The sequence below is a fragment of the Plodia interpunctella genome, chromosome 7 (assembly GCF_027563975.2).
Source record: "Plodia interpunctella isolate USDA-ARS_2022_Savannah chromosome 7, ilPloInte3.2, whole genome shotgun sequence".
Classification (NCBI taxonomy): Eukaryota; Metazoa; Arthropoda; class Insecta; order Lepidoptera; family Pyralidae; genus Plodia; species Plodia interpunctella.
Window position 1 is genome coordinate 6,785,176 of NC_071300.1, and position 26,035 is coordinate 6,811,210.

General features: G+C 32.8%; 1 protein-coding gene across 2 annotated transcripts; it reads right to left on the reverse strand.

Annotated features, from left to right (window-relative positions):
* Positions 1-269: 269 nt before the first annotated feature.
* LOC128671365 (cytochrome b5-related protein-like) lies at positions 270-7,804 on the reverse strand. 2 transcript variants are annotated; one of them, XM_053747793.1, is made up of 6 exons: positions 7,660-7,804; positions 5,519-5,734; positions 4,025-4,434; positions 2,662-2,850; positions 1,666-1,890; positions 270-705 (listed from the first exon to the last, which is right to left on the reverse strand). In XM_053747793.1, the coding sequence occupies exons 2-6, from the start codon at positions 5,729-5,731 to the stop codon at positions 417-419; spliced, it is 1,326 nt and encodes a 441-aa protein (XP_053603768.1). In that variant the 5' UTR covers positions 5,732-5,734; positions 7,660-7,804; the 3' UTR covers positions 270-416. The 2 variants fall into 2 exon arrangements, with proteins under 2 accessions (XP_053603768.1, XP_053603767.1); XM_053747792.2 differs by having other exon boundaries at positions 7,584-7,771.
* Positions 7,805-26,035: the final 18,231 nt, after the last annotated feature.

The following is a 26,035-nucleotide window of genomic DNA, read 5'->3' on the forward strand; positions in this document are numbered from 1 at the left end:
GAGGTTGTCTTGGTTTCTGAGAGTTGTTATTACAATTAATGCTCCTTTAAATATTTATTTTGAAAACTATTGTTTTTTGTTCTTAAAGAAACCAAGTCAAATAAAGTTAATTCAAAATCGATCTAATATCCTTAAGTTCCCTAACGACTGATAAGTCGTTTGTGTACATTTGTTTAGTTTCAGAGGCCTCTGGTTCTCTATGTCTGTTTTTTAGGTCTAACCATATCCGATCGATACCACCATCTCACAGATAATTTAAGTATAAGTGATTATAAAAAATTAAAATTTTATTTTCAAAACATTTAAAAACTCACTTACAGCTAACAGTCATTTGTGTATTTAATGCCCCCCCAATATCATTAATACTCTTTTTCAAAAGTAATTTATCACAATTTTATCCACTGACATAATTAATTTTATGACTGATTCTTCCTAAAATCATTAGGATGAGTTCTTGCCAGTTGCTTACTCTTCCGAAGAATAGCGCCATAAAATGTAGTTGTCCTCAACTGTATGTCAAATTTTTCACAGTGCTCCAGTAAAGTCGGGTAAAGGTATTTTAAAACGGCATGATCTAGTGTCGGGAAAAGGTGATGAAGAGCGTGGTCGCCGAATCGAGTGATCGATTTGAAGTGGTTCCCGGCGTAATCGATTCTTTCCACCATCGTGTCCATTTGGTGGATACCCCAATCTAATGTTTCAGCCCTGAAAAGAAGGCAACAAAACTTTTTAATTTAGAATCTAGGGCAGTTAAGTTTTAATATTCGTATTTATAAGTCTTTTTTTGTAAAGTAATATATTGCAAATCACATTAGTATTTTCGAATCTAATAAGTAAATGTATTTTAAAATATTTGCGTTGATACAGAGTAACAATGAACATTGTGTAAAATCCAAAACAATTAATCACACGTCTTCTGAACTTGTTAATAGGGATTTTACGACACCTGGGAGCAGCTTTGTGCATTATCAACTTTTAAACAAACACTCGTACCAAGTTTTAATTTAATTTATACACAAACATGACGTAGAATGGAATGATAAGCACCTTTCCTTGTATTCTACAGTCTTGGTAGTTAAACTACCACTCTGAATAAATATACGGTAAGTATAAACTTATGCATTAAACTTTTACTATTTGAGTCGGAAAACTTTGTGCGAATAGTTTTAACGTTATCTGAGAAGTTGCGAATTTGTAAGTTCAACATTTTTTGGCTTAGACCCAGTTTGGATTTAGACAGGTGGCCGATAATGATATCGGTAACTTAAAAAAACCTTTAGTCATAAAATTTCTAAAGTTTTGGCTATTATAATATTACATGCATGACTTATTGCTAAAACTCATATTAATGTTCTTGCATGTATTGAACTATAATTACTGTAAGTTAGTACATTATTATCTCAATGATGTAATATATAATATTAGCTAGGGCTTCGGTCCCGTGGGAATTTCGGGATAAGTACCTTATGAGTTATTTTAGGTTATATTCTATCTGTGTACAAATTTCCGTCCAGTAGATTTCGCGTATAAGAGCAACAAACATATATACACACACATACATCCTCACAAATTTTAGCATTTATGATATTAGTAGGATGAATGCAAACTGAGTTCGGGAAGTACGTCCACGATAATATATAAAATATACAAAAATATATACATTACCTGGGAAAATCGCCATCAAAGAAATTGTTATGGTCGTGGTGTCCCGCTGTCAAGCCATAGAATACGAAAAAGAAGCTGGAACCCATTAAGGTGGTTATCCACACGGCCACAACCCACGGCAGGGACATGTCACTGAAGTACCACATCCATGCGGGAATAGTTATCGGTACGATGTGAGTCCAATTTATACTCTTCCCTTCAAATTTTATGAGCGAGAGCATAAAACTGAAAATAAAAAAAATATTCGTGTAGCTGATGATGTCTTTGGTTCTTACTTTGGTTACATATTCGACACGTCGATGCTGCACCGCACGGCAAACAACTTTTCATGGATCTTCATCAGAACCAAGAGATGTCTTCAGAAACTACTATACCGAGTCAGGTTGGGATACAAAGTAATGTTAATAAAAATAAACAGTAGGAATCGAACCTGGAATCTTTCGATTGCAGGCAGATGTTTTTACCACAAAACCCAGTAAATACATCTTATCATTTTTTATTGATCGTATAAGACCTTGTAACTAGATATGTATATATATCGTGTGCTACGAAGCGTGAAGCTACTTATAACTAGTAAATCGCAATTCATCTAAACTGAAACTGCTTACCATCCGTATTTCTTGGCAATGACAAGATCAACTTACTATCGAATTTTTTGTTTCGTTTTATGTTCTTCGGTAAATTAACTTGATTACGACTGAATCGAGAAGGGTTTTTTTCTCATTTCATGTTTATTTTGCATTCTTGATATGGCCGTATTTTACACAAATCTGAACCTAGATTTGTGAGATTAATATGACTACATACTCGTGGTATGTTCCCACTTGTTATACGAACCTTATCACTCTACTTCAAAACAAACTCTCGAGATTGTTTTGAAGTAGAGTGGATTCGGATTAAATTTTAAATGTAAAATGATTAAATGTAAATGAGTAAAGATATTCCGTCCCTCAACATTTCCGACGAAACACTTTCAACTTATAAACGGATACTTACTCTTTTATCATAATACTCAAAGACGCAAAGGAGTATATCACTGGGAAGTAGAACGCTCCCAGACGAGCCCAAAGAGGCTTATTTCTGTAAGGCATGAACTGCAGGAATGGTTCAATCATACTCAGTTCTATGTCTTGCAGTGTGTTTGTGTGCATGTGATGCGACATCGCGTGTGAAATACGCCAGTCCCTGTAACACAACAAATAGGGCAAGAATCAGTTGGGATGTGGTTGCAGTTCTAAAATGCAAGTCAATGTACAGTCAGCAGCACATCAATTTACCCATATTCATTGCAAACTTGCTGTTATTATCGCGCCATAAAGGTTCATGCAGGGTAACTTTATTTGCTGTTGACATACCCCCCCATTAATGCCGTTTGATATACTAATAATAATTAGAAGAGTGGGATTGTGAGCTCTGACTGGACCAATTTTGACAAAATCTGTTGCGAATGAGACCTTTAATATATTTTTTGATAAAAATTCACCCAACATAATGCAATGGTCGATATAATTTTGAAAGAAAAATACGCAAGATACATTTTTGTTGCGGGCGGAATCACTGGTAACAGCCAGCATTCTATGTAATCGATTAGGAAGATCTATGTCTCTGAGAGAAGGCAACGTCCATGAATGCCGACATTGCCAAATGGGCCCGAACGTGCATAGATTGCCAGAAAAATAAAATCCAACGACATACCTACATCAATGGACTATAACTACGTCGAAAAACTACGAACTGCAATAGAAAAAACAAGCCATCGTCATCGACCAATCATCACAACACCAAGCAGCCAATTTTTATTCACCAGGATATACGAGATTGCACTCACGTTTTCGTCAGAGTTGACGCGGTAAAGAAGCCGTTGGAATCACCGTATCAAGGCCCTTATCGCGTTATCAAGAGGACAGACAAATTATACACAGTATAACTACAAGGACGCGAATCAAACATATCGATCGACAGACTTAAGCCCGCTTACCTGTTGCAAGACATATCACAAGATGCATCACTTCAAGTTAACAATTCATCACTTTGTACCTCGCCACAGCCCAACCCCGCTACGCCGCCTAGCAACGTGACGTCACAGCCAACTAAGAAGATAACACGTTTTGGCCGTTCAGTCAAGCTACCAGTACGTTTCACTTGGGGGAGCACTGTGGCTACCACTACATTACCACCACCATTACCATACGGAACCGTTACCTTCTGATCGAGTATTTATTTCGCTCCAGAACCACGTCCCCAAATATCCATAAGATAAGAAATACTTATGACAATATAAAAAAATATCAACATTTTTCATTCCTTTTTTTATTGAGCGGAATTTTGAATAGGTATGATATAAAAAGGAGGTACGTACGAGTATGATAGTCCGCCAAGGTTAAATAAATACATTCTCCAACTGTCTGCCCTATGGAAATAGTTGTGGGCACAAGTCATCAGACTGCTCAACGCTAGGCTGTTCAAAACTGTAAGGGAAGCACCCAACACATAACTCCTACTCCATGCCCAGCAACTAAGAGGACTCAAAATAGAACAAGCTAGCAGTAACATGTCTGTTACCATATCGCTTTTCATTTTTACACCTTTAGGCACATCTTTCAATTTCATCATAACTTTTAATTTAAGAGTCTTATAAAATCCATGCTCTTCAAAGGTAAAAGGTGAGTTTCTTGGTACACTAACAGTCTTTACGAAGTAATCGGGCAATATTTTCTCGGCTATTCCTTTCAAATGGTGAGTTTCAAACTGCTCCGTGATATCGGTTCCCTGAAAGCAATAGAGAGCAGAATTTCAGGTAATATAAAGTTGCTTGGCAAACTGAGCTGCAAATTTGTTTGAATTTATAAAGTTTCATTGAAATTTCATTAGATAGTACAATGTGCTCTGATATGTAATGAACTAAGCTGAAAATTTTGATAAGTACAAGTTGGCATAATTAAAAAGTAATGTTTTAACAACGTAGGTATTTGTTAATTAAATTGAAGTACAAATAGTTCTATAATATCATGAAAACTCCACCACTTATATAAAGGAGTAAAATAAAATTGCAGTTGATCCATAAAATTTCTATTCATTATTATGATAAAATACAAAAATATATAACGCTTCTCATGTCGACAGGGATACCTATGGAAAATCGTATATAAATATATATTTATTTGTAAATAGTAATATTTACAAATAAATATATTTTATGCAAACTATAATTTTGGCTGGCTTCAGAAACTGAAACCTGAGGTAAACGAAATACGAAATATTTCGGCAGTAGGAAATCACTATGTGGACAAGACCGAGCCTTACCATCTAGGTTCAAGATCCTAAATTAGTTTAAAGACATATTATTTTTCTTCAAAAGTATATGAAATATTCCTATAGCATTACGTATACATACAGAGTCCTCGATTTTTTAATTCAAAATTAAATGTATTTATAATTTGTCTACCATACGTAACTTAGTTATGACCAATATTCAAATTAGTCCATTTGCATATTATTACATACTCCATTTCCCATGTATTTCGATATGCCCAACTATTATTATTATATGTACCATAAGATCATAATAACTATGTGTAAAATATTACATTGTAGCCAATTTTTATTGACTTTTATGATTTCATTATAATTTATCTTCAAAAGTAGATCTTGTTTCATAATAGCTGTTGTTGCAATCGTTGTTTTAACCAGTTCTTTTTTGTTTCGCGTTGTTGGTCAGATGACGTTGCGTTGTAATATGGTTTCGGCACATTTTTATGGACGTTGACGAGGACGGCGATTTACGTTTAAATTTCGTTATAGAAGTGCCTGCATATAAATTTTCTTATATCAGAATAAATCTTAGACAAGCTACCTTTGTATATAGTATCCATTGCGATCCTCCAGGATGCTTTTCAATGAAAGGAGTTAAATCATATAGATTGTCGTGTATCCGCCACAGGCCCTCGGCGCCATCTTGCAGTCGCTTCCCTTTCAGCCACTGCTGGGCTAACTTGGGGTTCTCATTCCTGAGTATAGGATACTTCAACTGGGGGAAGCTCGTCTGTCTTTCTGGGTTTGGAGGCATGATCTGAAATATTATGCCGCTAATATTATGAAGGTTTGTGAATGTTTGTTAGTTATTCACGCTCAAAAAACTGAGCCAATTTTTATGATAGTTGGTGTTCAGGCTGGTACATAGGGTACTTTTTATCCCGAAAGTACGCGATTCCTGTAAGATTTGGTCAAAAGTCTCAATGATGCTATATTAAGTAGAATAGGCACAACTGTGCAAAAACGTAAATAATTTTTACACAGCCACTGTATAAATATGATATTTATTAGTAGAGATGTGTTTACGCCCGCTCACAAACTGGTCGTAAACATGCATGCCCGAGCGTAAGCCACAGCCAGCGGGCGTAAAGTAAACTGGGTATTATCGCTATTGGTGGGCGTATCCATTTCTGTTTATCAAGACATAATAGTATCAACAATGTAAAGGTAATTATCAGGACATCATAAAAAAACTATCATCTATTATTAGGCATAGTTTGGCGTTTGTTGCAAGTCTGTATTAGTACAAGCACTGTTTAACAATGAACAATGATATCCACTTTTTTATTTCTCTTTCTGCGTTTGAAAGTGAGCAATTTTATACCACGGCAAAGCAACGAAAATAAAAATATAAGTAGTTAAAATGAACAATATCGCAACACCTACAGAAAAGAACTCGACCGACAAGTTTGGTCAGTTTTTTAAATCCAAAGTCATGCATGACTATACGGTTTCAGTAAAAACCACTATCGTTCAAACCAGCTTGGCCTTATACAGGTAAATCAATCCAAAATGCACGGATCTTACGCCGCGGCAATAGAGGTGAAATTACAATGCATTTGGGTTAGTACTCTTTGTCTTGTGTGTTCTTAACCGTAATCAATTTGTAATGTAGGTACGATATAAAATTGCAACTAAAGTTTAAGGGCAAGTTCATGCCACCATACTGCGTAATATATAATTTACTTTTCCTGTATGTCCATGGACAAATGTAATGATTATGACCCATATTGAAATACAAAGTGTGCTTATGCTTGTGCCGATGGTTTGACTATCGATATTTGCAATCGAAAAAGGTCATACCGATAGTGTCGATACCATCAATAGTTTTTCATACTATCAATATCGAATCGTTATGACGATTGATTAAACTATCGATAATTATCTAATATTGCAATATTTTATCGATAGTTTAATCAATCGTCATAATGGTTCGATATTGATAGTATGAAAAACTATCGATGGTATCGAAACGCTATCGAAAGTTGAGAATCGAGCGGCAACACTGGTTAGCGATTACATTGGTGAGATCGATTTGAAATCGAATTACGGCTCTAATTTAAAGAATCCAAGCCAAATGTCAAGGTTAATGTTAAAACTATATAATTATGATGTTTGTATGTTTTTAGCGAACGGAAAGTGATTTAAAAGTGACAAACATTTATTAGTATATAGATTGAAAATGTTTTTTTTTAAAGAAATTCACTTAATTCTAGTAAGTTGAGAATTTAATATATAAAAAAAAATTGTTAAGGTTACTTGCAGTACAAAAAAGATGTAAAAACAGTTTTATGTAAAAGTCAGCATTTTACGATTAATGTGTATACTCATCAAAATTCCGTAACAAGAATATAAATAGCACCGTTAATAGATTTACTGTATGAGAAACTTGCCCTTTTAACTTCTTGGCCTAGAAAAAAGAAATTTGAATAAATGCTAGCGATAAACAAAGAGATGTACCCACCGAAACTGGAAACACAAAGAACAAAATTTATTATTAAATACAAATCTACATACATTCCTATGAATTTTGCACTTAAACAAAAAGGTCAATTTTTAACCAATAAAACACTAGCATTCCAAATAAAAAAGCGAACGCCACGTACCGTAAAAATAACTGTATATATTTTATAATTAGCACAAATACAACACATAACCTATTATAATTTGATATAAACTTACTGCGACTTGTTATTCGTTTATCAAAATAAATAAATATTACATGTTTTGATTAATTAACGGTCTATTTGCGTTGCGCACGCGCATCGCGCAAGTTTGACTGATATCAACTGGCCCTGTGCTGGTACACATTCTTTTGTATCGCTCTGAACTTGATAGTTAAGGCTATTCGCACATTATGCCACTTTAATTTTTGACGCACGTTTAAACGAACCTAAAAAATATATATCAAGATTCGTGCAGTCTCTCTTAAATCATATTTTATACGGAAAACCGTATAAAATATGAAAGACATATTGCTAAAAAGTAAAAACTTTTTAGCAATATGTCGTTCATATTTTGGTAGATTTTTTTATTTCTAGATGTTATTACTTACTGTTTAAACGCCAATATTTAAGTTGAATATGTATGTCACTAGATGGCGATATCTAGTTTTAGAACGCGATATCGTGTGTCGCTCATGAAATTATATAGTTCTTCAAAATATGTAATATTGTTTTTGGCTTAACTTTTTGATCATTACACGGTTGTCACAATTCTGAAGTTTATATTTCTGTTGGACCTCACGTGTATTTTTGACAATCAGTCGATTGTACACTTACTGTTAATTAAATTTTATTTTATTTTCTCTTTCGGGCCATAAATCTACAATATGTTAGAAGTAGTAATTTATCAGCATAATATATCTTTTTCTTCTCTCTTCTCTATATTTACTATAGGATAATATGTTCTACAATGATTAGTTACTTTGCAAAATTTGACGAATGTATTTTTAATAATCTGGTCGATATGACCGATGTGATGAAGTTGAAATGAAACTTTGAGTGTAGCTGGCCAATAAAGTCAAAATAATAATTGCGTTCTATTAGTAGATGCCATTATTGAGTAAGTATATCCACGACATCGTTTAATGTGTAATAAGCCTTACCCCAATTAGACCACAATTATTTATTGACGCTGGAACGATAACTCGTCAACATTGATAGGAATTATTTCTTTGACGACCTCGGTGGCGCAGTGGTAAGATTCTTGCCACTGAACCGAGAGGTCCCGGGTTCGATCCCCGGTCGGGTCATGATGGAAAATGATCTTTTTCTGATTGGCCCGGGTCTTGGATGGTTATCTATATATGTATTATATTATATAAAATATAATATCGTTGAGTTAGTATCTCATAACACAAGTCTCGAACTTACTTTGGGGCTAGCTCAATTTGTGTGATTTGTCCTAATATATATATTATTATTTAGTTTTTTGTTGCATAATACAAAAAGTAAATATGGGAATTCATATCCTCTATTTTTATTAACGCTACTGCCCATAATATGGGTGCTATGTTTTTAGGATTATTATTTATTTATATTATTATTATTTATTTATATATCCATTTGAGTTTCTTTATTAATACGTGATATCTCGAAATACAATTGTTTTTTTTCAGTTTTTATATAAGTCCATCTTTTGTACTTTTACTAATTTTATTTCGTGAAATAAATTTTAAATAAATTATTCAAAATTGACGAATATTTTTCACCGTTTAGTCCTACTAATAGAACTGAACAGACAAAATGAGTTTTCTTCTTTGACCTATATTCGTAGAGTTATTCGTAGAGATTTATTTATAATAGGTTTTATATATTGAAAATTGTTGAACATGCATTCGATATATAGATGACATCTATCAGAGACTATTAGAGGCCGTACTAAAATAAATAGCTGTCAGGTCCCACTATTGGGCAAAAGCCAACCACTTCTATGCCTCGCCACTTGTTGCCATCCTTCATATCGAAAACCGACAGTTCGGACCATCTTCGGCTTGCCTTGCGATCTTTTGCCATTGCCGGGATTTAAATAATTCAAAAAATTACCTTCTATAAATAAACAAGGCTTCAACAAATAAATGTAGAATGTAACGTAACTCGGGTACACCATTAAAGGGGACCTTTCAGCGGAGATTGAGTATATTGACGTAAATCAGGGACGCGGTCGTTTCTTACTACATGAAGAGAAAAAGTAAACACGCTGAATTTGTATCACAAAAATTAGGGAACAGTATAACATTTTGAGTATAGACCTTAAATATACTAGGCATTATTGAACCTTTGGTAGAATTTGATTGATTAAATTTATTATGGTGACCTTCAATGAGAGTTTGAAGTTGAGAAAATATTAGTCAAAAACATGTCTTGGCTTCTTAATGTCTCTCTCTTGCGTGTTCCTGATGACATTCAGGGTTGTGACGCCCCGAAGCCCAGGTTTTTACGATTGGTCGCCTACCTAACGTCAATTCTACTTGAGAATATCATAATTGCCTATCAACTGCCAAACTTGTGTCCCTTAGTCTCCTCGTACGACATCCACGGATGGATATGGAATGGTTTTAGAGACACACGCCATATCAATCTCGTCAATCAAACTCTGCAGAACTATCTTTATTCCTCTCCATCCAGATCTTCATTCCATTATTTGCCTGGTTAAGTCCATCGCTCGACATTTAGAATCCATTCTCGCAAATCCTAGAGCAATATGCACTCCAAACCAATTTGTCTTGAAACTAAAATTGGAAGTAACTTGGATTCAAGTGGATTTAGTACTCGATAGTGCTGTTCTCGAGATATCAATCGAATCAATACTCGTGTGATCAGTGACGTAAATAGTAAAGGACTAGACCGGTCATATATACAGAAAGGACCGGTAAGTTAATAAAGTTATTTAGAACTTTTTTATTTATATTAAGAAGAATAAACAAATAAATATTCATTCAAATGAATATTTATTTGTTTATTGTTATATTCTTCGTATGTTTATAAGGGTAGCATGGATTTGGATAATGGATGATGCGCTCAGTTTCATCTGAGCGTTTTGCCGGATGCTTATCATGGAAACATTGGAGCGCAAGATTGTGGTCCCAAAATTATTTCTATGTGAATATTTATTTGTTTAGTCTTCTTTCTAGGAGCAATGAATGAAAGTGGTTCCTTTTTGTGTGGAAATAGTGGGAAGGGTGGAAAGTAAGAAAACAGCTAATTTTTGTATAAATAAAACTTAAACAATTTAGAGACAGGCTTCCATATCTTTTTTGCATGAAGTGCTTATTTAATTTACTCATAACTTCATAGCTACACTAAAACTTACATAGCCAGTTGAGGTGGAACCCCAAAAGTGTTTATGCACCAGGGCGTGGTTACTTAGGCTTAACTAGTTACGCCACGGTGTGTGATTTCTCTCTAACTCGGAATAAGAAGGTTCAGTAGATCGGGGAACTTTATTTGAGTGGAGTGCTTCGGGTAAATTAGCTGTCAATAAGGTGCTTGTACTCAAATGTTTTTGAGATTTTCCTCAATTTTGGGAATCAATTTATTTGAGGTTAATACGTGAAAGCCTTAAAAATAAATATAATTTTATGTTATTTTGTGTTTTTATTAGTTTAAATCTTTTATATTTGAATGTAATTTATTAATTGTGTTTTAGATTTCCAATGGTGTGTAACAATGCTTACGTATTTATACCATTTCTTCAAATTCAAAATTCTTTATTCAATTTAACTTATTCTAATAATGATATATTTTAATACATTTTTGAAATTAAAACAACAAATACAAATGGTTTGCCTGCTTCGTAGTATAAAAAAACGATATCACGTGTAAATAAAATTACTAGATATATTTTTATTTTATAAAACTAAAACAAGTTTATGTCATTCTCGCGTGTTTTCGGCTATGACACTTCAAAGCCTGGATCCGGTTGAAAAATAAACAGTTTTTTTTAAAGAATCTGCTGTGGTTTACTGCCGCCTGCCTGTCGTCAACCTTCTTTGGGAATGCTTTTGTTGACAATTAGCTGTCAAAGCTTTTTATCACTTAACGTTACGACATTCAGGGAAGATTATGGAACGGTTCTATCCTAGGGCGGTGACAACAATACTTAAACAAAAGTATTTTCATATAATTCACTGTTGTATTGAAATGCTTATTGATTTCCGAGGGTAACTCTGACAACTCATTTTGGAAAATGTTCAAAGCCACCCTTTGCCTCGTGAACTTTCTAAATGAAAGGAAACCGCAAAATTGCCTCGAGTTTATCACAATTTTGATATTTACTTGAAATCCTTTCTTTGTTTGAGTTTCGTTTACTTAAAGTTTCTTAGTTCAAAAATTAACGATTAAAGATATTTAACTAAGATATATTTTATATTTCTAGAGTATTATATTCCTTTAATATTGTATACTAATAAAATCATAAAGATTTATATATTTGTAGACTGAATACTTATGATTATTTTTGGAGATCTCACAGAGATAGAAGCTTTAGGAGTAACATAAACATAATTGCTTTTTTTAAAGGTATTTAGACTATTAAGTATCCGTAATCTACTACGATTATTTGTCTATTTTAAATTTTAAATATGGAACGTGCGAGCCCTCATGGCAAGTGTTGTTATGATGCTTATTATGAATTTCACATTCTCTGTTTAGACACTCCCAAGATCGCGTGACTTTTTTGTGTTTTTTCTTGATAATGCATTCTATTTTCAAAATTGCTTGAAACTGTTGAGTAGAAATTATAAACCATACATAGCTACATTGTTAATAATTTATCCACAGATAACGGTAATTTGAAAACTTTTAAGTAAGTACAAATAATTAAGTAATTGATATTTAATTATCTAATTCCTAACGAAGTCATGATATTCTAATTAATAACCTGTCCTAAATAACTTACGATTTGCCTGTAATCACCGTAAAAGTATATTTTATCCACAAAATATGCGCTTAAATTCTACATTAAATTTAAGTTTAAAATAAGATAGCGAATATTAAATAAATACATTAATTAAATTACAAAAACAATTTAATAATGATTGCTCCATATATGACATTTTACCAAATAAAAGCGACACTATATCCTTCGGTGGATGTCGTATGAGGCGACTAAGGGATAAGGCCTTTAGAGCTGTTAGGTAACAACACAGAACGCATTACATAGTAAATAATTAATTAAAAACATCGCAAAACGGATTGCCACAAGCCCTTTTGATCCCAAATCGCATTGATTGCGTCCAATAAAATGGAAAACTGGGCACTTTCCACGAATTCCCACCTTATTTACAATGTTTACTCAATCCCTATTGCTACTGAAAAAGAAATGATGATAGTACAGAAGGATAAATCACAATTTTTTATACTATCAATCTGGCATGACCTATCTTATGGGAAGTGATCACCACAATCTATGAATGTTCGAAACAGTATCGATACGCGGGATATCGTACGCGCGTTTACTTTGTACTCTAATATCTATTGACAGACCCATCATCTAACAGTGAACCTTTGATTCTGAATCCCGAGAACTTCATGTACAAATTCATTGTCATGATCCACAAATTCACATGTATATTTTTGAACTAAGTCCAACTTGTTAGAAACTTACTGACTGCAGTAAGTACTTACAAGAACTTAGTAGGTACCTACTGTGCAAGAACTTTACAATATAAAATAATTTTGACTAACAATTTCGTAACAAAATCTTACAAACACCATATGTTGTGTATTACAAATTACTTATATCGACTTTTTCCAAAGGACATTACAGTACACGTTTTCAACTCTGCAATATAATTATTTTGTTGCTACGGGTATTGATGAAGGCGAACAACAATTGAGATTTACACCACCTACTTTATTGAATTTGTTCTCTATTCCCTTCACTGAATGGCTTCTATTTACCTTTTTTATACTGGGATTCTGTATAAAAATTGTGTACAAACTGCGCGAAGTTATTTACTAAAATAAAATAACTAGAACGAAAAATATACAAAATAAACCTGACTCTAATGACGAGACGTTTAAGCGATTTTTATCTCTCTATTTGATTCTGACGTGTTCCTGTTCGTTTGAGGCTGAAGCCCTGGCACCACCTGAAGTAACCTTTGAAAGATTTGGCTCTGATTTATATTCATATATAAACTATAAAGCTTAGAATATAGGGACCTTAGTTTAGGAGAGAGCTTGTGGAGTGGTCCTTAGGGCTGGGGCCTGGAACTATAGACGGGTCTCAAACATATACGTATTGGCAAGATAAATTATGAAGTGGAATTTTCTTAGTTGTGTTGGATATAATCAAGATAGTTAACACAGTTGACCTATAGTACATACACACAGTATCACGTCTTTATCCTTTACTTTATTTTGCGGTACGGCGGGCTTGTTTTAGAATTTGTAAAGTTTTGGTTGGTTGGAACCTGTAGCCTGTGATTTCCTTGACTGTGCAAGAAACTGGAATCCACAAAGAAGAAATAGGTAAAACACATAATTTAAACAAACGAAAACTCGTCATCTCGTAGGTACTCTTACAAACAAAACGGCGTTAATTTATGAGGAAAACGCAAAAGCGAGCTATATTTCTAGTAAGGGGGTATTCGTAAATCTCTTGGAAGTTGTTTGAAATTAAGTGCACTTTTGTTGCCACTCGGTTTCCTTAAATGAAACATGATGGAATTTTGGCTTCATAAGAACGAGCTAGAGAGCTACCAACTAAATGGAGAATGCACTAAGAGACTTCAATAAAATATAGGTAACTAATAAAAGAAGTAGTGAGAGACACTTTAAGTAAGTAGATACCTATTTGGTTCATTATGCTTAATATGTATACATTATCGCGGTGCAGTTTGCCGAACTTGTGGATTCGGTATACATTGGTTGGTATTTCAATGTAATAAAATGTCTCATATAAACTATGAAATGTTCATGCCTATGCGTCGGCATCTGTCTTAGTTTGGCGATAGTTTGAAGCCAATTGTAGTAGCGATTCACTTCACCGAACACTTCACGTAAATACTTCTAGGTTTAGGTGGAAAAAAATAAATAGGTACGTACCTACTACTTACGTCCCTAGAACATTTAATTCTAGCATTTATTGCTATTACCAAATATCTATTATAATTTTAGGTAGTTAATTACCAGTAATAAGGAGGTAGTTCTATCACTAGGTATTTGTAATACGTATTCTAAAAATATTAGATAAGTATCATATTCGGTTTGGGAACGATGACTTTTTTTCTCTTACACTGGTTTAACAATATGCATTTTTGGACACTTCCATTCCATTTGTATTTAAGGTTCGTGGGTAAAGCAGTTTGTCACGACGTGCAAGATAACGCCTACTCATTTTATGAGAGCAATATCGCTCAGGCGCCAGTATTAAATTTATTTTAACGACGACGTTTTTCCTCCTTTCCTGCAGTCTTGACTCTTATTATGCTATTTCTTTAGCGTACCCTCCAGGTCTTCTTCCAAATAGTAGTTGGGAAAAAACCTAAGAACTGATCATACACACAGTGGTCTGACACTGGAAGACAGAGGAGGGATAACGGGACTCCTTACTGCTGCTCTAAAACAAATGAAGATAAGACATAGGCTTACCAGGATGGCCATGACCTACAGCAATGAAGAATACGACAAAGAAGAAGAGAACTTGTTGGCAAAGGTGTCAATGTCCAAAGTAGCAATGCAGCAATCTCCATACAGTAAAAGGGAACCTAGGTATAACGTGCTTCAGCTGTCTGTCGCTGTAAAAGACAAAATCTAATATGTTTAGTGCTAGTGAAAATTCTACTTGTATTGACAATTCTTCTAAATGCCGAAAAGGAACCATACCATATTATTTTAAACGTGTAGATAAAAAAAAATGTTTTAGTAATCAGTGCTTAGATACCGCAGCAAATAAACCAGACATGATATACAAAAAAGGCACTATACCGTTTTATTTTGCAAAAACTTTTAAGGAAAAAAATAGATCACAATCCATAGATTCAAAAAATTCTGACAATGACACAGCATCCAAGCAGTTTTTTCTTTAGACTTTTGCACCAAAATATTGCGGGAATAATATCAAAAAAAGATATATTTACGTTGGCACTTTATGAACTTGGTAAATCAGATAAATTGCCAGATATAATTTGTCTTACTGAGTCTTTTGTGAAGTCAGGATGTGAAGATAACGTCATTATAAATGGCTATACACTTGGAGCATCCTTCTCCAGGATAGAAAAGGAAAGGGGGGGGGTTTGCTTACTAATTTCAAATGATCTAGATTTCAGAAAAGTTAGAGAATTTGATAAATTAGCTCAAAAAAACACATTTGAATGTTGTGCCATTGAAGTTTTGAATTTTAATATTATTATTATTGGTTTGTATCGTATACCAGTCACAAAAAACCTAAGTACCTTTTTTGATAAACTTGAATTAATGCTATTCACAATAACAAAAAAGTTTAGTAAAAAAAAAATTATTATATTAGGTGACATAAATATTAATACTTTAAAGGACACAATTTACTCACAACGTCTAAAAGATGTTGTGAAAAATAATAATTTAATTTTACATATTGACCAACCCACGCGGCAGACATCATGTATTGATCATATTATAAGCAATATAAAAAAAGCGAAGGGTAGTACTATCCCTTTATGTTTATCAGATCATAATACAGCTCAAATGTTAACTATACCACTAAAAAACAAAAACATTGAGGATAAATGTAATTTCTTAATAAAAAGAGATTATAGTCTAGAAAACATAATTAAATTTCGAGGCTACCTTAAAAGCATTTCCTGGAATAACGTTTTTGATGAAGATGATTTTAATAGGGCATTCAGTGAGTTCCATGATCTATTTTGTCTATTATATAAGTTATGCTTTCCTGAAATTAAAATTAAAATAAATAAAAACACAGGCATAAATTGGATATCAAAGGGTTTACGTCAAAGTTGTAAGACAAATAGAAAATTAAGATATAATTACTATAAGAATAAGTCTGACCATAATAAAATTAAATATAATAAATACTCCAAATTGTTAAAAAAATGTCTCGTATTTGCTAGAAAAAATACAAATAATAAAATTTTGTCTAGGAGTAACAATGTATGTAAAACGTCCTGGAATATTATAAAAAACGAAACGTCGCAGCCTACTAAACAGCAAAACATTAAAATGATATCCCAATTAAACAAAACTTATAGTGATCCTACTGACATTGCAAATATTTTTAATAACCATTTTATTGACATTGCAGATAAATCAAATATTGACCTAAAAAAACCAAAAGACATGATAGGACTCCAAAATTCGATTTATTTAAAATCTTTTGAAGTGGATGAAATAAAATCTATAATTCTCTCACTAAATAACACCAAAGCAGTGGGCTATGACGGCATATCAACACTAGTTCTTAAATGCTGTTGTGAGGAAATAGGTTCTATTTTGACTTATCTAGTAGGCATGTCATTTGAGCAGGGTTGTTTTCCTGAATCACTTAAGACTTCTCTAGTAAAGCCATTGTTTAAAAAAGGTGACAAGAATATTTTAAATAATTATCGTCCAATAGTTCTGCCATCTATTTTTCTAAGATTTTTGAAAAATGTATGCACCTGCGTCTTATTAATTTCTTTGAAAAGTATAAAATAATTAAATCTGAACAGCATGGTTTTCAAAAAAACAAGTCGACTATAGGAGCTGTTTTTGAATTAGTAAGTGATGCCATTTATAATATTGACATACAAATGAAAACGACTGTATTCTTTTTTGATATGTCAAAGGCTTTTGACATGGTCCCACATGATTTATTACTTTACAAATTAGAAAAATATGGTATTAGGGGAAACACTTTAAATTGGTTACAATCGTATTTGACCAATAGACAACAATGTGTTGAAATAGAATACACAAATGATGAAAAAGTAAAGCAGCAATGTAGATCATATTATCGAACGAATACATTTGGGGTACCTCAAGGAAGTGTCTTAGGTCCACTTCTTTTTATCATTTTTATTAATGACCTTCCAGGTATAATAAAACATAAAATTATTCTCTTTGCTGATGACATTTCATTGATAATTAAAGGTAATGAAAAGACATCGGCAGAACATGAATATGAAGTAAACATGGCCGTAAAAGAGGTTATAAAATGGCTGAGTAAAAATAATCTTTCTGTTAATTTAAATAAAACAAACTATATGCATTTCAATAAAGGTTTGAATAGAAATAAAGAAATAAATATAGAGTATGACGGACAACTTTTGAATCAGGCTAATATAGTGACATTTTTAGGTATAACTATTGACGAAAATTTTAATTGGAAAACACATATTAACAACATCTGCTGCAAACTAAATAAGTATGTATATGTTTTATTCAGATTGCGAAAAATAGCTTCTCTGGAATCTACTCTTTTTGCATACTATGGTTATGTTGAATCGGTGCTTAGATACGGTGTTATTGTTTGGGGAAACAGTGCTGACATCAATAAAGCCTTTCTTGCACAAAAAAAATGTATTAGAGCCATTGCAGGAGTGGCTCCATATATATCTTGTAAACTTCTTTTTCAAAAATTTAAAATACTTCCACTGCCATGCATATATATTTTAGAGATAGTGAAATTTGTTAAACTGAATTTGTCACTTTTTCAGAAGGCATCTGACATATATCCCCGTAACACAAGACGTGGAGATAGATTAGTACACGGTCACGTACCGCGGACAAAAATGTATTTTAATAATTGTTACGGAATGTGTATAAAGATTTATAATAAGTTACCTGAAGCAATAAAATGTTTGCCATTCCGAAGGTTCAAAAAAGCAGTTCACGAACTTTTACTGAAGGAATGTTATTATAGTGTTAAGGAGTTCCTATAGGACAACTGTACAAAATATTATTATCTAATTGTGACAATGTATAATCTTAATCTATTAATTTATGTTTGACTTTGTGTAATGCTATTTCCTACGCCTCAGATGGCAAAGTATGTTTGACACTAAATTTCATTGACCACCTCTATGTACGCATATTTTTAAGGAATAAATGAATTTTGAATTTGAATTTTTGAATTTGAATTTGTAGCGGCATGTGTTACTTACACATAAGAGGATCTTATGTATAAGAGGATCACTTGAAATTATTAGAGAATTACTTTTATTTTTTCATGGAATTGCTATGGAGATCCAACCAATAGATAAATCTGTAGTTGCTACTAGATATACTTATATAAATCCTCTAGCAAATAAAATAATATAGCCTAGCTATTATTAATAATAGTTATCATAATTTCATAGATCCTGACCGTAGTACCTATTTCCTAGACCTTCTGCTTACAATTTTACTATAAATAAAGTACGAAATGGGCATTAGAAAGTATAATTAGCAAAGCACCTGCCTAAAACTGCTACAGCCGACAGAATGTCCAAAGTCCCCTTGAGAGTCCATTAACAAGACACCCCAAAACCGGCTATTTTACAAACTTATTTGTAATAATCTACAATTTAAATTTTACGAAAACTTCCGCGCCCTCGGGGAATTTACATTGGACCTCCGGAATTCGGGCTGTTCTCAGAATTTTCATATGTAAACACGAAATAAAGTGGCGTCCGAAATCGGTCATACTTGACAAATGTTACGAGATTTCCGACAGGTGGGTACTGTCCTTTACATTTACATTGTCTACACATTACGTCTTTGTTTGTGAATCAATGATGTTATGTATTTTTCTTAAACTCTAAAACATTCTCCACTATGGCCTAGAAACAAAAAGATCATTTTATTTACCCTAATATTAAGCATAATAACCTCGCTACATGGACTTCAGTCTGTGTTTTTCTAGTTATCAATAAATAGCGACCCGTCCCGACTTCGCACCAGTGCAATGCGCAATTGTTTTTTAATAATTCTACTTAATAATTTTATTTATAGGTAAGAAAGAAAGTTATTTTCCTTAACATTTCAGCCTATTTTCGAAGAAACGGGCATTTTTAATCAACGTCAGACCCAAAACAAACATTAATATCGAACCTTAAAAAGATTATTATCTCAGTAGGTGCCGATAACCCGACTCTAATGGAGGAAGGCTCATAAAATACTACTGTTGAGGAATTTACGGTGGCCACCGATGGCTACATTTTTATATTTCATTCCTCGCTCCACAGGACACGTTAATTGAACTTTACTTTAGCGGTCCTTCAGTACTTTGATATAAAATAAAGAAAAATCTCAATTTATGCCTTCTTATGTATTAGTGAGCCGTTTATATATAAATTATTGGTTTATGCTTTGTATCTTTTAAAATAAATTTCCACCAGCAATGATTTCAGCAATTACTTCTTTTTTAATGTTCCCGCCGAAAACCGTGTGAAATGAAGAAGAAAAAGTAGGAAAGTGGACTGTAGGCTCTCACGCTATAAGTATAAGAATGAAACTGAATGTGCTTAGGTGAAAGAAAGAGAGAGAGAGAGAGAGAGTAAGTTATTCCCTAATATCTATTTCGAATAACAAATCATGACTGAAACGACGATTGCACACCGAGTTTGATATTTACATGTCAAACTCTTCGGGGTGCAATCGGCGGACCTGGCCACAAGGTCGACATAACATACGTGACTGATCCTGTATTAGTCTCCAAGTACCAGCGGCGTTAGGTTTGGGCGTTGTCAGTAAACGACTCAAGGTACTGGACGTAATTGGGCGCCTTAGGTTTGCGTATGACCTTATTTTTGTCGATTCTCACGCAATCGAAGTTCACTTCATCAATTTTCTCCAATTGTTTTTCGATGGTTTTAAGCAAATTTACAAACTATAAAATTCAATCGATATGTTCGCTCGAAAAGATTCGAGTGATGCAAAAGTGCTCGCAAGCATAACCTCTTTTTATTTTTTGCATATGAGTTTTTTTTGTTTCAAACTCGTACTGTACCCGTACATACATACTCGTGTGTCGCTCTGTTTACGCATATGTCGCCCAATCACAAATGGCAAATACTATGTAGGCATCCATAAATATTGTTAGCTATCAAAGAAAAACCATAGGTTCATCTTTCGTGACACGTATTATTCAATGCAATTAAGTCCTATCATTATAGACAAGAGGACCACTACTAGAACTGGCTCTGTCTCCAACCCCGTCCTTATAATCTCCTCCGGCTGCGGTGTTAATTGGAAACTGATCTCGGGGGACATAAGTTCGAATTGGGATCAATAACCTTTGCAAATTGTTTGGAGTGTCACCACCAGCATTTGAGCACAAAATAAGAAAACAGACAACATCGACTCACAGATTTTTCAATTACCTTTGTTTTTTATCATCCATTTTTATATCGTTGTCGTTATTTAATAATTGGGCTCTCTTATCTCATTGTATCTCAACTTGTTAATGCATAAAAACCTTGAACCAGCAAGGTACCTTGTAATTTTTTTGGGAATAAGCTTATTGACTAACTCGACTACTTCGTGATCCTGAGACGCTAGTACCTAAGAACCGACCTCATTTTACAAAAGAACATGACTAGCATAATTAACAGTTGGTTATAAAACTAAAATAAAATCAATAATGATATGACGTACATGTACCTTACCTTTATTTTTTAATTATTTTTTTTAAATTTATTTAGGTACATCAACAACCTTACCTTCTATACTAGCTGCATGCCGTGAAGCACTTTACAATTAATTACTTTGAAAACCATCATGGCGCCGATCCCACGTTAATTGAGAGCATGTGGAGTATCCTCGCTTTTTGCGTTGAAACCCTTATTTTACACTCTGCCCGCTGTTGTTTTGATGGATTTTAATTTTCTAATGAAAACACAAACATGATGTAAAGACACAGATTAGGTATATTGGCGGCATAAAACGGTAATTTTACTATGACTTTTGCGGACAAACTGAGTACAGTGTCCTAAAATTGAAAATCCAGTATTGGTACAAAATTTTTGAATGTTTGAATTTGTACTTTTGTTTTTCTCAATAAAGGATAACACTCTCAATAAAAAGTATTTATTGAATTTCTCGCAAAGAACAAAGTAGGAGAGTTAAAAAGTCTGTAATATTTCAATTAACAATTCGTTTACAATAAACGGAATAATAAAGTACGCCGACATGTTTTGTTTTTTTTTCACATAGCATTTTATTAGAAAAGTTCCGGAGAGCAAAGTAATATAGCAATTGAAAAATACATTTATGCACATTGTTGTTTTAAACAGAAGACGAGCGATATAAGAAAACTTCCGAGAATTGAAATAAATAACAGGAGTTGACATTAACACTTTCCAATTGTTAAATATTCCTAATATATCTGTTAATACTTACAGAATTTCAAATCTTTGCTAATACGAAATTTGAAACAACAGACAATAAATTAAAAGCAAAATTTATTTAGATTTTGTTAATATTGCATTTTTAAAATATATTTATCAGATAAATATATTAAATTGAAACTACTCGTACATCTACTATATCAAAACATTGCATTTACTATAAATAATAAAACCTCAAATGTACCAATTTTTACTATCCATGTAATAAACCTTGTTATATTCCAAACCACAAATGAATAATCTAAATAATATATCAATCGAGTACTAGGGTTAGTATGAATACATACAATAATATTTTTAGTACATCATTAAAAAGATTTGTGAAAAGGCCTTTTATTAAAAAATATTCTTAATCGTAATATAGATTTTATATTACGATTAAGGTATACTTAATAGTCTGACGAATCAAATATTTTCCAATTTTTTATTTTATGGTACTAATATTGTCCTGGCTGGCTAATGTTGATCATTAATATTTATTTTTAAATTATTTATTGGCATGGGAAAATAAAAAGGACTATCAATGTGATCTGTAATATTAATAAGTCATTTCGATGCTATTTTCTCTCAATGGAAATGTGAAACTCAAGGAAAAGGAAATGTGTTTTTTTTGTAGGATCATTGCAAACCCGCAAAAATTGAAAACCACAAAAGTCAAGGAATAAGTTAGAAGTAAATGGAGACAGAGCACAGTGTTTGTACTCATAGATTCTGATATTCAATTATATATATTTCTAATTTTATAACATTGGATAATGGAGAAGTAGGCAAAGATAATAGAAACAGTAATGAAGATGCTGAAGGTGATGATAATAAGGAGAAAGGGACGAAAGAGAAGGAAGGTATTTTTATTTATTAGAACTATTATATACTAGAACAGGGAATAGGGATTCTAGCTCAGCTGTATGCTCTGACTGAGAAGTTACAACGCCGATTTTCAGCACCAGGACCAGAACAAAATTATTCCTAACACAGGCAAAATACTGCTCTTGGATCAACTACTTGGAACTTCCCGATCAGACCAATGGGCAACAAACCAGAATTTCAATATTTTCGTATAAGTAGTTTCCTAAACTTTTCCAGGTAAGGCGGAGTCAGTGAACGTGGGTTTACTAAGCTCCATACGTCAACACGGATCAACGAGCCACCCCTGTTGAACCGCACATTAAACATTGCTTAGAGCGATTTTCACGGTTTAGGTGGATCACGTGTTATTATTACACATTAAACTGTTTTTATATTAGCACGTTCAATTGTTGTAATTTCAGAAACCAAAAACACATTTGTGTAATGTCACGGAAACATTATTTATATATTATTTGTTTTATTTAAGTTACCAATAAAAATCATCATTCAAGAAATATTTAATAAAAAATGTATATACATCTTATCTTTTTAAAACTTATTTGACTGAGTCAGGAAGTAGCGTTTTTGATTACAGTTTTATTTTTTTTAAATATTACCTAAAAATAAAGATCGGACTCACTTGTCGTCTGCAGCGCACTGTCTTTAGTTTTCTTGTTTGAGGTTGGAAAATAAAAATTCGGAATAACAAACAGGTGTTTAGTCGTTTATGAGTTCCCTGTAGATTCCTCCCCTCTTTTATTAGCCGGCTTGAACTCGTTTAAGACGCAAACTTAACTCCCCTGTATCGTATTCGAATGTGGGTATCGTAAAATGGAGAGATTTGGTAAATTGAAACGCACGTGTGTCGAGAATAGGCCTGTACGTTTACACGTGGCTTTCTGATGTGTGTATCGAGAAAACTCTTGGCTTTGAAAAAAAAAAGAAACAGTAAACATTCAAATTGTTAGAGATATCGATTATTATAAAAGGTTAGTTTAAAATATAAGTATATTTTGCTTTAATAGTACCTAGCTTCAGTTTAAAAATTATCATTCAAAATTTAATCTCTATTGCAAAAAAGTATATTCGCGATTATAGAGCTCGCCTAATGGAAATCCATTATCTCTATAATAATAGATGTTGGTTGGCATGGTTAATGCAAATCAGTTATTTGACGATTAGATCGTGAAAGCTATTCTTTTATATGATTTTAATATTTGATGAATAAACCTATAAATATATTGATTTTTAGTAAAAATGAGATACTTTTTTGAATCTATTTTATATTACTTTTGTCCACGAGAATAATCCAATAATAGTATTGCTTAACAATCCGATTTTTCCATGCTTTATTTATTTTTGTCCCCAAAAATATTTGCCTTTAAGGATTCAAACAAATCTCAATATTTTAGTAGGGTTTGACAAACATGTGTTAATTGTTGTTCGTGGGAGAAGGGATTTTATGTGCAATAAAATTTAGTGGGCGTTTTAACTCGGCTTAAAATAGTCGACGGATTCCCAAGATGTTCTGACAAATGCGCCAGATTTCCGGAAACAAAATGAGTGCTTCTAGAAATTGCCAGAGAGAAATATCAAATTTATCAACTTGTACATTTTTAAATGACAAAAATTGAGGTAAACTCCTACATCAATTTATGTGCATTACCGAACGTTACTTGAAATGTCAATATTTTATACTAACTTTACTATTACTAAACTTAAATATTCAAGATCTAGTAATTTATCAGATATTTCCATGAAAAATTAAATAAATTTATGGCTAAGATTTTTACACGCATTAATCTTCCTTGTAAATAATTGGCGAATTCCGACGTGTGTCGAGATGAAATTTCCCTCCGAAATTCCCCGTGCATTTTTAGGGTGGCACTCGAAAAATGTAATAATATCAGTTATTTCCCCGAAAAATAAATATATTTCAGACTATGAGGCAATGTAATATTTTTAATTAAATCCTAACTCATATTATAAATGCGAAAGTAAGTTTGTTACCTCTTCACACTATATAGGTACGTATACTTAACTAATCTTCTTGAAATTTGAAATACATATAAATTGATGTATGCTTCCCATATGACAAATACTAGGAGACAAGACGAGGAAAGCTTATTTAATTTTTAGATATACTAACAAAAATGTATTATACGATATATATTAAGAATAAAGAATAAGTGAGTTGCATCGTCAAATTCAAAATCTATGTAATTGTATGTAATTTTTTGTACGCGGTTTTTACTAGATAGTGTGATTTCTGAAAAAGGTTTAGGTGTATAATGTATTACCTTTTTACCCGAGCGAAGCCGGTAGGGGCTGCTAGTATTTTCGAAAATAAAATAAGTCTTGAATTTTTTTTTATGAATTGAAGCCTGTACAATTTTTTATTACAATATCACTTAATTAAACATTTAAATCGTTTCTTTATTTTATTTGTTTATTAACAAAGGATTGGCTATATATTTCCAATAGCCGATCCTTTTATTATTAGGCATACGAGACAAACTATAAACAGTACAATCATGGACAAAATAAAATAGTAATTTATTAATTGAAGTCCAATATTACGAACCTAACGGGACCACCTTTCTGCCAACCACTGTATCGTATATGTATGTAGATGAGGAGGACACACCTGTGCGGTGATATAATGCTCAGATATCCACACGTACTTTATTAATTATTATTTTGGTAGAAAATCGTAGTTTTATTTGAAATTTGAACAAACAACAAAATATTTCTTACAAAAAAAAATTGATGTTGACCCTAAAGGTCAATATAGGTTGACAATGTGACGCAACTGACACACGTAGTTTAAGACGTAACCTGATTCCTCCACTCTATAGTATGGACTTCCCACTTTATTTAAATAGTAATTAATTCAAGTAAACTGAAGTCATCACTGAGCCACATCTCAATAATGAGAGAACTATAGATATATATTACGTGCATTTCCATACAGCAGCGACACAGTATTATAACATCGATAAAAAAACATACCTAATCGTTTTTAATTACATCGTTTGAGCAAAACTTCTTTGCAGACATGAAGAATTTTAATATCAACTAAATGTAGCCGAGGGGATAAATTCTTTGCAGTAAAGAGGATTTCGTCTGATGAGGGCGATGTTTGAGATAATTACGCCCTTAATTCGTTGCCTGGATCTTGATGAGATCTGGCTAAATGTGGTTTTCATAGTTAATTTGATATCTTTCACACTACTAACTTATATTAATTACATTGCTGGTAGCATTTACATCAGTTTGCAAATTCATATAATATTCTTGCTGTTATGTCTGAACTATTACATATACATTTTATATAAAATTACAAGTTCCTCTTTCACTCTCAAAACCACCCTATATGTATTATGTAATTATAGC

Bases quoted from the DNA above. Each gene is read 5' to 3' on its own strand.
- LOC128671365 (XM_053747792.2), bottom strand. From the start codon at position 7,631: ATGTGTTGTATTTGTGCTAATTATAAAATATATACAGTTATTTTTACG. The intron at 4,435-5,518 runs GTAGCTTGTCTA...TATTGCTTTCAG, and splicing joins AATGGATACTATATACAAAG to GGAACCGATATCACGGAGCA. The intron at 2,851-4,024 runs GTACGTACCTCC...GTTGTGTTACAG, and splicing joins CTTGGCGGACTATCATACTC to GGACTGGCGTATTTCACACG.